Source organism: Mastomys coucha, chromosome X, assembly GCF_008632895.1.
Source record: "Mastomys coucha isolate ucsf_1 chromosome X, UCSF_Mcou_1, whole genome shotgun sequence".
Classification (NCBI taxonomy): Eukaryota; Metazoa; Chordata; class Mammalia; order Rodentia; family Muridae; genus Mastomys; species Mastomys coucha.
The window spans coordinates 111003510-111018764 of record NC_045030.1 but is presented as its reverse complement, the minus strand read 5'-3'; the positions used below and the strand labels follow the sequence as shown (position 1 = coordinate 111018764).

General features: G+C 34.1%; 1 protein-coding gene across 1 annotated transcript in view; it reads right to left on the bottom strand.

Moving 5' to 3' along the window:
* LOC116088239 overlaps positions 1 to 15255 on the bottom strand; it is a 204696-nt gene that overhangs the window by 91682 nt on the left and 97759 nt on the right. Inside the window, exon 7 of the mRNA XM_031367023.1 lies at positions 9403 to 9444. Coding sequence (XP_031222883.1) covers positions 9403 to 9444 — 42 coding nt within the window. The remainder of the gene's footprint in view (positions 1 to 9402; positions 9445 to 15255) is intronic.

Below are 15255 nucleotides of genomic sequence, written 5' to 3'. Positions count from 1 at the left end.
TGGGGGACCGTCATAGGAGCAAAGGGGAGGAGGAATGGGATCGGGGGAGTTGCGGAGGGGAAACCGGGAAGGGGAACATTTGAAATGTAAATAAATAAAATAACCAATTAAAAGTAATTAATACTGAAAATGTTAATGATTACATCTGTATATGTAGCCCCTGAACGATATTAAATTTGGGAATGCTTACAGTAAATAATTTATATATGGTATATCATTTTGAATTAAAGCAATTTGCCTTAGCAATTCTTAAATATACATATAACTATTAATTATTAATACTATTACTGTTAATTATAGGAATCATACAATGCATTAAATCCTAAGATGAGTTCTTTGGCAGCCTGTATAATCTACCAAAAGGTTCTGATGCATTTGCCACTCAAAAATGTATACTACTTTTATCTTTTCATTTCTTTCTTTTAGATGCTGACCATAGCCTAAATATGTCTTTTCTGATATTCTCAGCTTCTTTACTCTTTCTCTAATGCATTCCCCCCTGACATATGGCTACCAATCCTCAAAATGGTGACACCTATGTCTATTTAAATCAAACAGCATGGTTTTGTTTCTGTTCTCTAATCACCCATTCCCTGAAGCTTCTAAGAGTTATGCTTGCCTACCTTGGATATTTTCTATTAAAGTCTACTAAAACTGTCCTGGGGCTTAAAAATGCATTCTACTCATCTGATTAAAACTTACTCTATATCCCATCCTACCTCTTGCATCAGCCTCTAGGAATTATCATTCCAGTTAGTATTTCAATGTCATCATTAAGGAAGTAGTCTATTCAATGTTTGGGGTAAATTTGGAAAACTATGATAGGCATGTAAATGATGGATGTTAATTGGCTTGATTGACTCTATAAGACAGACAAACATGCAGGGAAGAAGGAAGGGAGGGAAGAAAGAAGAGGAGAGAAGAGGGAAGAGAGAGAGAGATAGCTCATATCACCCTCAAAATCCCTCAATGCTAAGAATAGATATAATTACTATTTTTTTCAAATTAATTTTTAAATTTTTTAATTAATTAATTAATAGTCTTGCTATGTAGCTCAAGTTTGCCTTCAAGTTATAATCTTCCTGTTTTTCATCACACAGAGTTCTTGGATTATAGATGTTTATAACCCGACTGACTTCATACATTTTTGTATATATTTCTTTATAACACTTGAGAAATTTTTTTACATAACTGGCATAGAAAAATACAGTGATTTAAATAGTTAAAGAGAATAAAATACACTCACTCTATTCATGTTTGTACCTCCAAAGTTACTTTAATTTGGTACACATATTACTCAAAATATAATTTATAGGTATCTATATGGTTGGAATTTTCAAAAGCAAAGAATATTTGTTTTGATTATTGTCTTAAATAATATTCATTCCAAACTTTTTTAGATGGGCTGCTACAGTAATGTGAGGCCATATTTTCAGGCTTTTTACACTTTTATTGATAAAGACAGTGTTTGGAAAACAGTGTATATTCATTAAAGTTTTAATTACTGGGAGAATCTGATTTCCAGCTTTCCAATGGGAACTCAAGTATCTAACCACTCGGATTGAATTCAACTCTTCTCTCTACTCTTTTTACATTTATCTATTGTACATGTATGTGATAATGGTATGTTAATTCAACTTTCAAATATTACAAAAATGGTAAATCTAAAGGTAAGTTGCCTTCAATGGATAATATTTGATATCTGTAAGCAGCTTCTTTTTCAAACTTAACTAGAAGTCCTAAGCATCAAAATTAAAAGAAGACAGCCAGCTTTATTTAGAATTTTGAAATATCTAAAATATGATAGCCTAAAAATTAGTAAGTTCTTAAAGCTAAATTTTATAAAGGGAAATAAAATTTTAAACTGTCAGATAAATTCTAAGAAATACAACTATTTATAAACCCTCTCTCATCTATTCTTCTCTAACACTGTCTCTTCCTTCTCCATCTTTAAGGTAAAACAACATAATTTAATGAAGGAGAAAACTGTTATATACATAATATTTTAAGATAAATTAAAGAGGATGAAAAATTGAAAATTCCCATTTTTAAGACTACTTTCTCTAGCGTCTTTCTATATTAAAACCACAAATTCTGATTTGTTGTGAGTTGAGATCTCTAAGCTTACAAAAACTGCCTGATTTGCTCAGAGTGACATCATGGAACTGTATATTTGTCCCTTTACCACTGACATTTTTCAAGCTCATTTTAGCAAACATCTTATGTATTGCTAGCTTTTCTGACTATTTCTTGGCTGATATGTTCTAGAAAATGGAGACTGCATGTTATCACTTTTTTTCTGGACAAAGACTCACTTAATATTTTCAGACCATTTAATGTTAATGAATCCCACTGGTGCTGAAAACATAATCCCTTGGACTCAGCCATACCGCTTTGTTTTTTATTAGGAAGTTTACTGGCTCAGCCAAGTTGACATACAAGGAAAGCTGAGAATCGAATAACCTAAGCTACCTCATGTTTTCGTAAAATATGCAAAACAGACCTCAAATACAGTAAGAAGTCTATTTCTCAAAGTAGTATATTCTGGACACTGCCCTGCCCTAAGAAAACATTAGGAAAGCAACACCAACCTAAAATTTAAAGGTATTCTCTGCCAATTTACTGCTTGCATGCTAAAGAGATTTGCAGCCACTTTTCTTTATCTTATTTATTTACACCCAAAATGTTGCCTCCCTATCTGTACCCGCTCCCAGAGTTCTTCACCCCTTTCCCCTCCCCTCTGCCTCTGAGAGGATAACCCCGACCCCCACCAGGCATCCTCTTTCCCTGGGGCACCAAGTCTCTCTAGGATTAGACTAATACTTTGCCACTGCAGCCAGACAGCCCTCTCCTCCATATGTGGCAGAGACCAGGAACCATCTCCTGTATACTCTATAGTTGGTGGCTTAGACTCTGGGAGCTCCCACAGGTCCAGGTTAGTTGACACTGTTTATCTTCCTATGGGGTTGATATCCCTTTCAGCTCCTTCAATCCTTCCCCTAACTCTTCCATAGGGGTCACCAACCTCAGTCCAATGGTTGGCTGCATCTGTCTCAGCTAGCTCCTGGTAGAGCCTCTCAGAGGACAGGCATGCTAGACCCCAGTCTGCAAGCACATCACAGCACCAGTACTAGTGCCAAGGTTTGGTGCGTGCCCATGGGATGGATCCCAAGTTGGGTCACACACTGGTACTTTCCTTCAATCTTTGCTCCATTTTTGTCCCTGTATTTCTTTTACGCAAGAACAATTCTGGGTCATGTACTCATAAGTGGATATTGGCCAAAAGTTACAGAACACCCATGATACAATCCACAGAACATAACAAGTTTAACAAGAAATAAGGCCTAAGTGATAATGCTTTAATCCCACATAGAATGAAGAACAAAATAATTATGGAGGACAAAGTGATCTGGGCAGGGAAGGGAAAAGGGCAGCATGATCAGGTATAGGAGACAAGAGAGAAGCCCAGAGGGAAAGGAGAATGGATGGAAATATGCTGCTGCTGGGAGTGGGGCATGGGGGAACCTATAAAAAGTCTCAGAGACCTGGGATGTGAGAGGCGCAAGGATTCAATGTGGGTGACCTAAGCCAAAATGCCCAACAGTGGGCAGATGGAACATGAACAGTCTACCTCCAGTAAATAGACAGGGCCACTGGTGGAGAGACAGGGTCACCAACCTACTTTGTAGCCACTTTTATGTTATCTCTGTGAAACTGATAACCTTAGGTCAAAAGAAGAACTGCGTGGCTTCTTGTTTTATCAGTCTGCCATACAGACTCAATTAGGGGAACACTAACAACCTGCTTTTTACTATTCTCACTAGATGTTTTGACAAAGGACTTCCCTAACTTCCAAGGCAAACGTATATGAATTTAGACTTCATGTATTTTCATTTATAGTTTAGCCTCACCATAAATTAAAAAATGTTTCACCTAAAGGAAATTGAGAACATTTCTGTTTAGACATCTCTCATCTGCTTTAGTTTCATCTCTAAAACTATAGAAAGGTGTTAGTTTAAATCTATATGACAAAATTATGCCTTGATATTTTCACTTATCCTGAACATGTACTTGAATGATAAACTTATCAATAATACACTCTAAGTCTATGTCCTCTAGATGTCCTTATTCCAGGAAAAGGCACAAATTTAAAAGTATATATTTGGGATTAATGATTGTGTAGGGATATGATAGATATAATGAGATCAGCAGTCTAACCTAAAACTTACAAGTGCTTAAAATTAATGAAAGCTATGAAATCTTAGGTATTAAAAATCTATATGTAAGATTGTGTACAAATATATTCTTAAATTTATGCTTTAACATCATGTATTTATTATAAAATGGGTTTAAAGTTAAGTATTCACTTAAAATAAAACTACTGAATTATCCCAAATTCCTTTTTAGTCATAGTAAAAATATATTTTTAAAGAAAATAATCTTTAAATCCAACAGACTCAATAAGGTAGAGAAGGTCATCTATACCAGCATATCACTTACTGGAGACAAAGTCAATAGCAAGGGTCAGAAAAAGAATATTCAATCAATATGGCCATGCTGTCTGAGTATTTTAATGGTCCTCTATCCTTTTTTAGAGTATAAATACAAGATTTATAATAAAAAAATTAAAGCTGAAGACAAGGGAAATATTTTTTGTTGTTTTTGTTTGTTTGTTTGTTTTTTGGTTTTGGTTTTTCGAGACAGGGTTTCTCTGTATAGCCCTGACTGTCCTGGAACTCACTCTATAGACCAGGCTGGCCTCGAACTCGTAATTCTACCTGCTTCTGCCTCCCAAGTGCTGGGATTAAAGGCGTGCGCCACCACCACCCAGCTTTTCTTCATATTTTTATAATTCCATTTGGCAAACTTTTTATTTAATGAATTTGATGTTTAATTCTTTTTTGTATATTTTATATTCAGAAAGCTTATTAGTACATTTTGCTTGTATAACTCTGTGCCTATAAAAATAGAGTAAAAAATAAATGGGATTCTATTTAAAAAAAAAAAAAAAGACTGCGACTACCCCAGTATAAATTCTGCCCTCATGATAATTACTATCGTTCTAGCCCTACTGTTCTGCAACTAAAACTTGAGACAATGACTTATCTCAGTGATTGAAGCTTTCCCTGTGTATTTAACATACTGAATTGTAGAGGTATGAAGTTAACTCAATAAAAAAGGAAATACGCAAAAATATTAGAAATGCCAAAAATTTTAACTTGTGCTACATGCTGCATAAGTCCAAGTGGAAAATATTTTTAAACAAAAACAGATTCTGTCTGTTTTAATAGGAGTTAAAGCTTTTCATCAATTGGTTATCTTAAATCTATTGAGAAAACAATCTCAAAGCATATTTACATGTTATATTTTTTCTGTGTTTCTGATATAGTATCTCTAGTTTCCCATATAAAACAGTTGCTTTTATATGAAATGTACATTTCTTGTACCATACATATAACATGTGGCAGAACTTAAGAGTTTATATGAGTAAAAGAATATCATTGTATTGAAATGTCTCAGGACACACATGTAGAAAAGGTAAGAGTTTTGTCGTTTCTTAAGAAACAAAATAAGAACAATGCATTTATGCTACACAATAATGGATTCTATAGTAATCTCTGGTGGGATGATCTGACTTTAAGAATTATCAACATATATAGTAAAAGCTTCTCAGATAACAGGATTTCCTAAAACTGTAAGTATATGGACACAGGTTATATAAATTGTTATATCCACAGCAAAATATAAAATTTGCTGTCAGAATCTACATTCAAACCCATATGTATAATTAATTAGCTATATGGCTTTGTGGAACTATATTAAAGCCCATAAACTATAGTCACTTCATCTTTAAAATCTACCTAAAGTGTATAGGAATAATTGAAGTGAAATAAGTGTTAAGAACCAAGATTTCTATCTGTAAATTCACACATAGGAATAGTGATGAAAATGTTGCAGTATGTTGCTGGAAAAAACTAAAATGTCTTCCAAGTCTAAGATTTTGTTTTACTTCACAATACTGTTAATTTTACGAGAGGTGTTCCAAAACTTGAATTCTAGAAATGATATCTGAATCTAGCATATATCAATTTATACTTTTCTAAGAAGAAATACAACATAAAAGAACTAAGTGTATTAAAATAGAAGATTAGGGGTATTTCTGTATTGCTGAGAATTTAATCTAGGGCCTTTTACATGTATGGTGGGTAAGCATTCCCTAAGGACAAATTTGGTGCTGTAAGGACACTATGCCCCAGTTTAGGGGAAAGCCAGGACAGTGAGGTGTGAGTTGATTGGTTGGTGAACGGGGGAAGGGGGGATGAGATAGGGGAGTTTTCCGAGTAAAAACCAGCAAAGGGGATAACATTTGATATGTAAATAAATAAAATATCTAATAAAAATTTTCAAAAAAAATAAGGATGCTTCTTCTGCTCTGATCTCTGTGTCCTGATACATCATTTAATCTTGTACTTTGCAAACTCTATCTTTGGGAAGGGCTCTAAATTTAGCACACAATGGTCACAAAGATGGTCACAATGCCCAAAATGGCCAGTGCCACAATCATAAAGCCATAGATCTTATATGCCCAGAAAGCCATGAAGATGAAATACATTTCAATAAAAATTGAGCCAAAAGGTAAAATTCTCCCCAGGAAAACAATAACTACAGACTCTATAAACCATTTTTTCCTCTGGGATAGGATGAAGCACAGCACTGAATTGACAAGGGAAGTTGGGCTGACTTCACAGATTTCGGCCAAGTTATTGTGTCAACAAGATTTAGAAGAAGAGTAATCAAAAACAAAAACAAAAACAAAACGAAGAAACCACTAACCAAACAAAAAGCAGATGCAGCAAATGGCCACTATTGTTCCAAAAAGAATGGCTCTAGAAGCATGGTAATAAATGACTTTAAAGTTAATAAAGAATTCAGTGCCACACACCATAGCTGGGATCAGGAATGATCCAACAAATACCTGCTTTACTCATCTCCTTCCTCTTATTCTAACATACATACTTCCTCCAAAATACTCATTCGTTGGAGATGTAGCAGCACAGATAAATATGGCTATACTGAGAATCAAACCCCCATTTGTACATAAATTCTCTATCATGGCAACAATAATAGTAATAAGAGACACAGCAAATACCTGACATACAGAACCAATGAAAGAAGAAATTATCAGAGAGTGACTTAATGGTCTAAACATATCTCCATGAACCTGCTCCCATCTATATTCACTTGTTTTCAGTCACTTCTCCACTCAAATTTATCTTTTTTTTAAAAAATTAAAAACTATTAAATTCTACATGGATTATATCTGCTGTTGTCTTAATAGCTGGATTTTATTTGGATTAACCTCATTTATTTATCTTAAAATCAGCCAGTTATCCCAATTCCATCCAAAGAAGATACAGTATGAAAATAGAGGTATACTTTCTATAATGCAATTTACAGTATAGTTAGCAAGCAAAGTATTAAATGGAAAAGATACTAGTTTTTATTAATCATTTAAAAATTTGTATAAATTTACCTTTTAACTGAGTGTCTAAACTGATTATACTTCCCTCTCTCCTAAGTTAGTGTTACATCTTTTGGGGAATTCAATGAAGGCTTTACATCAGCAATTATTTATAAAGAAGGAGTAATAAATGTTTATAACATGGATGTCATGTAAGTATAGGTTAGTAGTAGCATTTACACGTACAGATTGGCTGGTGAACTTCTGGGGAGATGAGGTTAGTGCAAAAAGGCTTTGGTTTCGGTGCCTTTATACATCTTGTCTACCACTGCATGAAACATTGGAACCTTGTCAAAATGGGTATGACATACTTCTTTTGGGAAGGGGTTGATTTTCTTTTATGAAACTCTTACTGGAACTAAATTTGTAATTTAGAAACATTTAACTTTGTTAATCTTGTCTGGGATATTTAAGTAACATCTAAAGTATTATTGCTTTAGAATGTTCAAATAAAATTTCCTGACCCCCAAAAGGGGGGCCCTTAAAACATTTTAACTCTTGACAGGAAATATATTTAACATTTTTGTATCTTTTTTTGAGAGGAAAAAAAATCTTTATTTCTTTGGCTTTTCAATACAATTGAACCACTTTTCTGCACATTCGGCACATTACAATGAATATCCCTGTACTGCAGATACATATTGTATCAGCTACCTTTCTCATTGCTGTGATATAATGGTTGACAGTGGCAACTTGCAGCAGGAAGAAGTGTTTATTTTAGCTTGTTGTTTGAGGAGATAAAACTGGTCACAGAGAGGAAGGTGGGGTTGAGGCAACATGAAGCAGCTGATCACACTGAATCTATGGTCACCAAGTAAAACAACATGAACTTTGGTACTCATCTGGCTAGATTTTTCTTTTCATTCAGTGTGGGACCCCAGTCGGTGAGATGGTGCCATCCATAGTCAGTGTGAATTTTCCCTTCCATCTGGAAGTTAAACCTCTCTGGAAACACTCTAACAAGAATGCTGAGGTGTGTACATAGCATCTCACATTTTTATATCTTACTATGACATTTTCACTTTCACAAGAACTAAGTCTTAAAGCTAAAAAGAAAGTGAAAAAAGAAAGACTTTAAAGACAATTTGGTGTATTTCTATACTGGATAATGTGTTAGGAATGAAATTGCTATTAAGGATTTATTTTGGCCTAAAATGATTGCTCATCAATGAGGTGGGGTGTGAATGTATTATGGCACTTAAAATCATGTGTGTTCAAGCCTCTTAAAAACTTCCTTGGAATTAATACTACCTTGATTTGGAAATGAGAAAATTTAAACTTTCTATTTGTTTGAACTACATATATATCTCAAGCAGTCTATACACCTATAATAATTTTTTAAAAAGATGAGCATATGTATTTAAATGAATATAGAATAAAATGCTATTTAGTGGAACTAAATGAGAAAAGTTCAATAAGACTGAGTGAACTTTAATGAAGATGAATGCGTCCATGACAAAATGTGCTATAAATAATTTTGCATAAAATATATTAACACTTATTTAGGGGATAACAAAGCACTCTAAAAGCCAGAATCTCTGACAAAGGTAGTTTCATATGATGAAGTTATTAAGGTACAGTCATAAATATTAATAAATAAATTTCAGTTTCAGAATGAAATAAGAATTTTTAGTATTCAGTCTTCATTATAGTTATAGTTTTATCTAACAACCTAGAATATTTTGTATAAAATATTTAATTATACCCAGCTGCATTTGTATGTCACAAATAAACCAAAATACACTTTAAATATTCTCTCTATATAAATACCTCATAATTATACAGAGTAGTAAAGGAAATAAAAGTATGTACTGATTAGTATAATGAACAATACAGTGAATAAGAAATATTTCCTTTTAAAAGATTAAAGATACACTTACCATGTCTATTATATCAGATTCATTTTCATGGTTAAGATCAGTCTATAAAAAAAAATAATGTTTATTGTTGATATAAAACTTATTTATTTAAGGGAACAGAATAAACATCAATAGAACCTTATCTCCATTGTTTTCTTTCCTTAGTGAAGAAAATATATTCTGAATCTGAGGAACAATCTGCATTTATCTATCTTTTAACAGTTTGCATTTATCCCTGTGCATTTATAGTGATTCCAATGAAGTACAACTAAATCTATCATTTTATTTTTCTTTTCTGTTACATGGTTTCCTTTTCTTAGACCCATGTTTCAAATTCTTTGAATTCAATTAATTAACATTTTTCTGGGGGTCTCTACATACTTTAATCCAGACATTGTATGTTCACTCAATGTTATCCTTAAAATATAAATTTTAACATCCATATAAGTTTAAAATCTATTAAATCAACATAAATTTCATTTTTCAGTAAAACAATGACCGTAAAAGTTTATTTTTTTCTTTTTGTTTTTTTGAGACAGGGTTTCTCTGTATAGTCCTGGCTGTCCTGGAACTCACTCTGTAGACCAGGCTGGCCTCGAACTCAGAAATCCACCTGCCTCTGCCTCCCAAGTGCTAGAATTAAAGGCGTGCACCACCACTGCCCATCAAAACTTTTATACTGAAATTTCTTTACCATATTTTCTATCTTAATTGTTTTCCTCAACTGTCAATATTTACAAAAATAAACATTTACATTTTTCTGTTCACCACAGATATTTTTAAACTATTTAATTTTATAATACATAAGTACACACCTGACAGATATGTAGCTTAACAGAATAATATTATAGAATAAATTATAGAATATTTCTAGCAGCACAGAATGTCCTCTTCATGTTCCTATACCAGACTATAGTCTGAGTAATAACCAATGCTTTCAATTGTCTCATACTTAATTTTCTTTTTGGTACTTCATATTAATGAAATCATTTGGCATATATATTCTCCCTCCTCCCCCCGGTTTACTCACCATTCTATTTATAGGAAACATGTAGGTTACTGAATATCACATAATTTAAGTTTACACAGTTCAACCTTTTCTAATTTTTGGTTTCAATATTTCCGCATACTTGCATTTAGATTGAAACTCTTTTAAATTTTATTTCTCACATATATACATACTTATATAATATATAAATTTCTTCTCTCACACATTATATCTTGACCACAGTATCCTTTCCCTCCACTGCTCCAAATCCCTACCCTCTCTCTGAAATCCATTCATTCTCCATTTCCTTTCAAAAAACAAATCTGGACTCCCAAGAATATCAATTCAACATGGAATAACAAGTTACAATGAGACTAAGCAAAAACCCTCATATTAAGGCTAGCCCTCATATAAGGCAACCTAGTAGCAGTTAAAGACTCTCAAGCACAGGCAGACAAGTCAGAGACATCCCCACTCCCAATGTTGGGAGTCCTAATAAAGTACAAAGCTACATAACCATAATATAATGCAGAGAACCTAGTTCAGGCCTATGCAGACTCCATGATTATTGCTTCAGTATCTGTAAGTCCACTATGTGCACTGACTCTGTGGGCCATATTCTTGTGTTACCATTTACCCTTCTAGCTCCTACATTCTTCGGCTTACTTCTGCAGGGGTTTCAGTGTCTCCTTAGTTTCTGTATCTGTTTAAAGTCTTAAAGTCACTTAGATACATTTTAATCCAGCTGTAAGGTCTTTTTAAAAATTAAGTATTAAAATATTCAAATTAAATGTAATTACCTTATTTATGGCATTTAGAGCATTTCTAATGAATTTTATTTGTTTTTTCATTCACTTTAATGTAATTATTGAGTATTTAAATCAAGTCTTATTAAGTTTTTTCACTCTTTTTTGAGTGTTCCTATTTCACCACAACCTTTCCAGTATCTGCTATCACCTGAGTTTTTTATCCTAGCCATTCTGACTGGTGTGAGGTGGAATCTCAGGGTTATTTTGATTTGAATTTCTCTGATGACTAAGGATGTTGAACATTTCTTTAGGTGCTTCTCAGCCATTCAGTATTCCTCAGATGAGAATTCTTTGTTTAGCTCTGTACCCCCTTTTTTAATAGGGTTATTTGTTTCTCTGGAGTTTAACTTCTTGAGTTCTTTGTATATATTGGATATTAGCCCTCTATCAGATATAGGATTGGTAAAGATCTTTTCCTTATTTTTTGGTTGCCATTTTGTCCTATTGACAGTGTCTTTTGCTTTACAGAAGCTTTGCAACTTTACGAGATCCCATTTGTCAATTCTTGATCTTAGAGCATAAGTTACTGGTGTTCTGCTCAGGAAATTTTCCCCTGTGTCCATGTGCCCCAGGATCTTCCCCACTTTCTTTTCTATTAGTTTCAGTGTATCTGGTTTGATGTGGAGGTCCTTGATCCACTTGGACTTGAGCTTTGTACAAGGAGATAGGAATGAATCGATTTGCATTCTTCTACACGCTAACCACCAGTTGAGCCAGCACCATTTGTTGAAAATGCTGTCTTTTTTCCTTTGGATGGTTTTAGCTCCTTTGTCAAAGATCAAGTTACCAGGGGTGTGTAGGTTCATTTCTGGGTCCAACTTCTATCATTATTTTAATGGTTACTACATAATATGTTTAAAGGGTGTATTGGAAAATTCTATGTGTCCTCAAGATTGTTCAGGGGATTCATGAGGTCAAAACTGTTTTCAAGGTATAACTAAAGTACATTAAGGGTTATTTCACTTAGAGTTTTCATGAATAGATTAGAAATGTGATATGCAAGCAAATACATATATTCAGTATCACCATTAAATGATAATTAAAAGTGTTTCAAATTATAATACTCTTCCTTGGTTTTAGACGTTACTTATGATGGTATGTAATGAATTTGTCATGTTTTAAAAAATTAATTCAATTTGTTTACTTTAATGAGACATTATGTAATGATACATTTTTACAAATATATGTTGACTCGAGAAAGAATCAACATTTGGTATATCATACTGCTGTCTTCCTGTGTACTCAGGCTGTTTAAGTTCACATGTCTATAAGAGAACTATGTAACTCATGCTATTATGGCTTGGATTTCCCATATAATGAACTTTTATAACCACATATACTCCTGAATTATATACTCTACCATGCCCATGAATAAAAGTAATATTTGTGTATGTTGTGGTAATCATTCATTAAAAGTAACCATCAGGTTGAAAGTAATCTTATACAACAAATATCTACCACAAATATTAGAAAAAAACAACATATGGATATAGCTTGACAACTTCTGTTTGCAGTGCTGAGCACCCTTGGGTAAGTTGAAGTAAATAAAATGAATTTTCCTTTGTAAAACTGTTAAAGATTTCTGCAAAGTATCTCTCATTCATTCCCAATACCATGTTTTTTATGCTGTTTAAGAAATATAGAACAGCCGGGTGGTGGTGGCGCACGCCTTTAGTCCCAGCACTTGGGAGGCAGAGGCAGGTGGATTTCTGAGTTCGAGGCCAGCCTGGTCTCCAGAGTGAGTTCCAGGACAGCCAGGGCTATACAGAGAAACCTTGTCTCGAAAAACCAAAAAAAAAAAGAAAAAGAAAAAGAAAAAGAAATATAGAACAAAGGCCTGTGTTATTGGCAGGCACAGAGAGGCACAATAGATACATTGACAAAACAGTTACAAATTAGAATCACAAAACAGATGGGCTAGAGGAAAGTCCAAGCCACAAACGAACAACTACAGACAGATGGAAGACACCAGAAGTTGAGAATTCAAATTCTGGATTTCTCTTGGTGAAATTGATCCAACAAGAAGTTGTTTTATATTCATCCATATGTTACACTGACACATTTTCTGAGGTTATCTTTAATTTGTTAAGGGGTATGGCATAATATATAGAATAAGGTAAACAACTGAAATTTTACATATGTAACTAACCATATAGAATGCCTCAGATCAAACATGTTTCCAGTACATAGGAGTCTTTTTCTGGCTCCCTTCCAGTACACAACATCTCTGTTTAAAGATATACCATAAAAATTTTGCTTGCTTTTGAACTTCACAAGAATAGAAACTATGGATTTTTTTGTACAATATGTGATACATTGGTGTCTTTTACTCAGCATAATATGTAAAAATCTGTTATATTATTGTGCATAGTAGTGTTTCATATCACATATATTATATATGAATATATCCTGATTTTGTTGCTCATTTCAGGTTTTGACATGCCTTCCTCACCAAGCTTAATTACTATTGTTATTTATAGCATTTTATTCATAACATACATAATGAATGTTTTGACCTCAATAATGGCATAGATTATCATGGAACTTGCTATTTGGCCTCAAATTCTTTATTCTTCTGCATCAATTTCCTGATGCTGAGAATAAAAGCATTCATCCCAATACCAGTTAAATTTTTATCTTTTTATGTACAACACATACTGCATTTTAATTTTCTCTTCAAATATTTTAATATGCACTTAAATGATACAGTGAACAATATTTTAATAGTAAAATTACCTGTTATAATTCTTTTTTCTTTTTTTCTTTTATTTGGATATTTTCTTTATTTGCATTTCAAATCTTATCTCCTTTCCCAGTTCCACCACCCCCCCAGAAACTCCCTATCCCATCCCTCCTTTCTCTGCTTCTATGAGGGTGTTCTCCCATCTACCTCACTGCTCTAGCATCCCCCTATGCTGGGGCATCAAGCCTTCAAAGGACCAAGGGCCTTCCCTCCCATTGATGCCAGATAATGTAATCCTCTGCTACATATGTAGCAGGAGCCATGGACCCATCCATGTATACCCTTTGGCTGGTGGTTTACTCCCTGGGAGCTCCGGGGTGAAATGATTAATTGATACTGTTCTTCCTATGGGGTTGAAATCCCCTTCAGCTCCTTCAACCCTTCCCTAACTCTTCCTTTGGTGTACCTGGACTCAGTCCAATGGTTGGTTCTGAGTATCTGCAGCTGCATCAGTCAGGTGATGGCAGAGCCTCTCAGGGGACAACTATACCAGATTCCTGTCAGCAAGCACTTCTTGGCATCAGCAACTCTTTTGAACAGAAGGTCTGTATTTGCTTTTGGATGCTAGTATAACAAACAGCCTTTTAAAACAAAGATAGTCAAATAGATATAGAGAGTGGGCAGCTTTGTCTAACCCCGACTTTAGTGGAATTGCTTAAGTTTCCATTTAATTTGATGTTGGATATTGGCTGGTTATATATTGACTTTACTATGTTTAATAGGCACATTGTATCCCTGATCCCTCCAAGACTTTTAAGAAGGGGTGTGGGATTTTGTCAAAGCCCTTTTCAGCATATAATGAGATGAGTATTTGGGATTTTTTCTTGCAATTTTTTTATAAGATGCATTACACTGATGGATTTTTGTATATTGAACTATCCCTGCATTCCTGGGATGAAGCCTACTTGATCATGGTGGATGATGTCTTTGATATATTCTAGGATTTGATCTTAGAGTATTTTATTGAGTAATGTTACATTAAATGTTCATAAGAGAAATTTGGTTAAAATTAAGATAGTTAATTGTGGAGAGCCGCTTGAGCCATGCCCTGAGATGGTGCTAGCTTCTGCCATCTGAAGAGCGAGAGGTTTTGTAAACAAGCCCTTAATTGGCTAAGCTTGCTGCCCTTGGTTGCTTCTGCATTTGGTGACTTATCTGCTTTTGCCACGTGGCCCACTGGGATTGGCTGAGCTTGGGAGTGCTTCCGCATTTGGTGACCTATCTGCTTTTGCCACGTGGCCCATTGGGATTGGCTAAGCATGGGAGTTTTTTTTTTTATTTCTTTATTTATATGCGAATTTCTCCATTCCCAGTTTCCCCTCCAAAAAACAAAA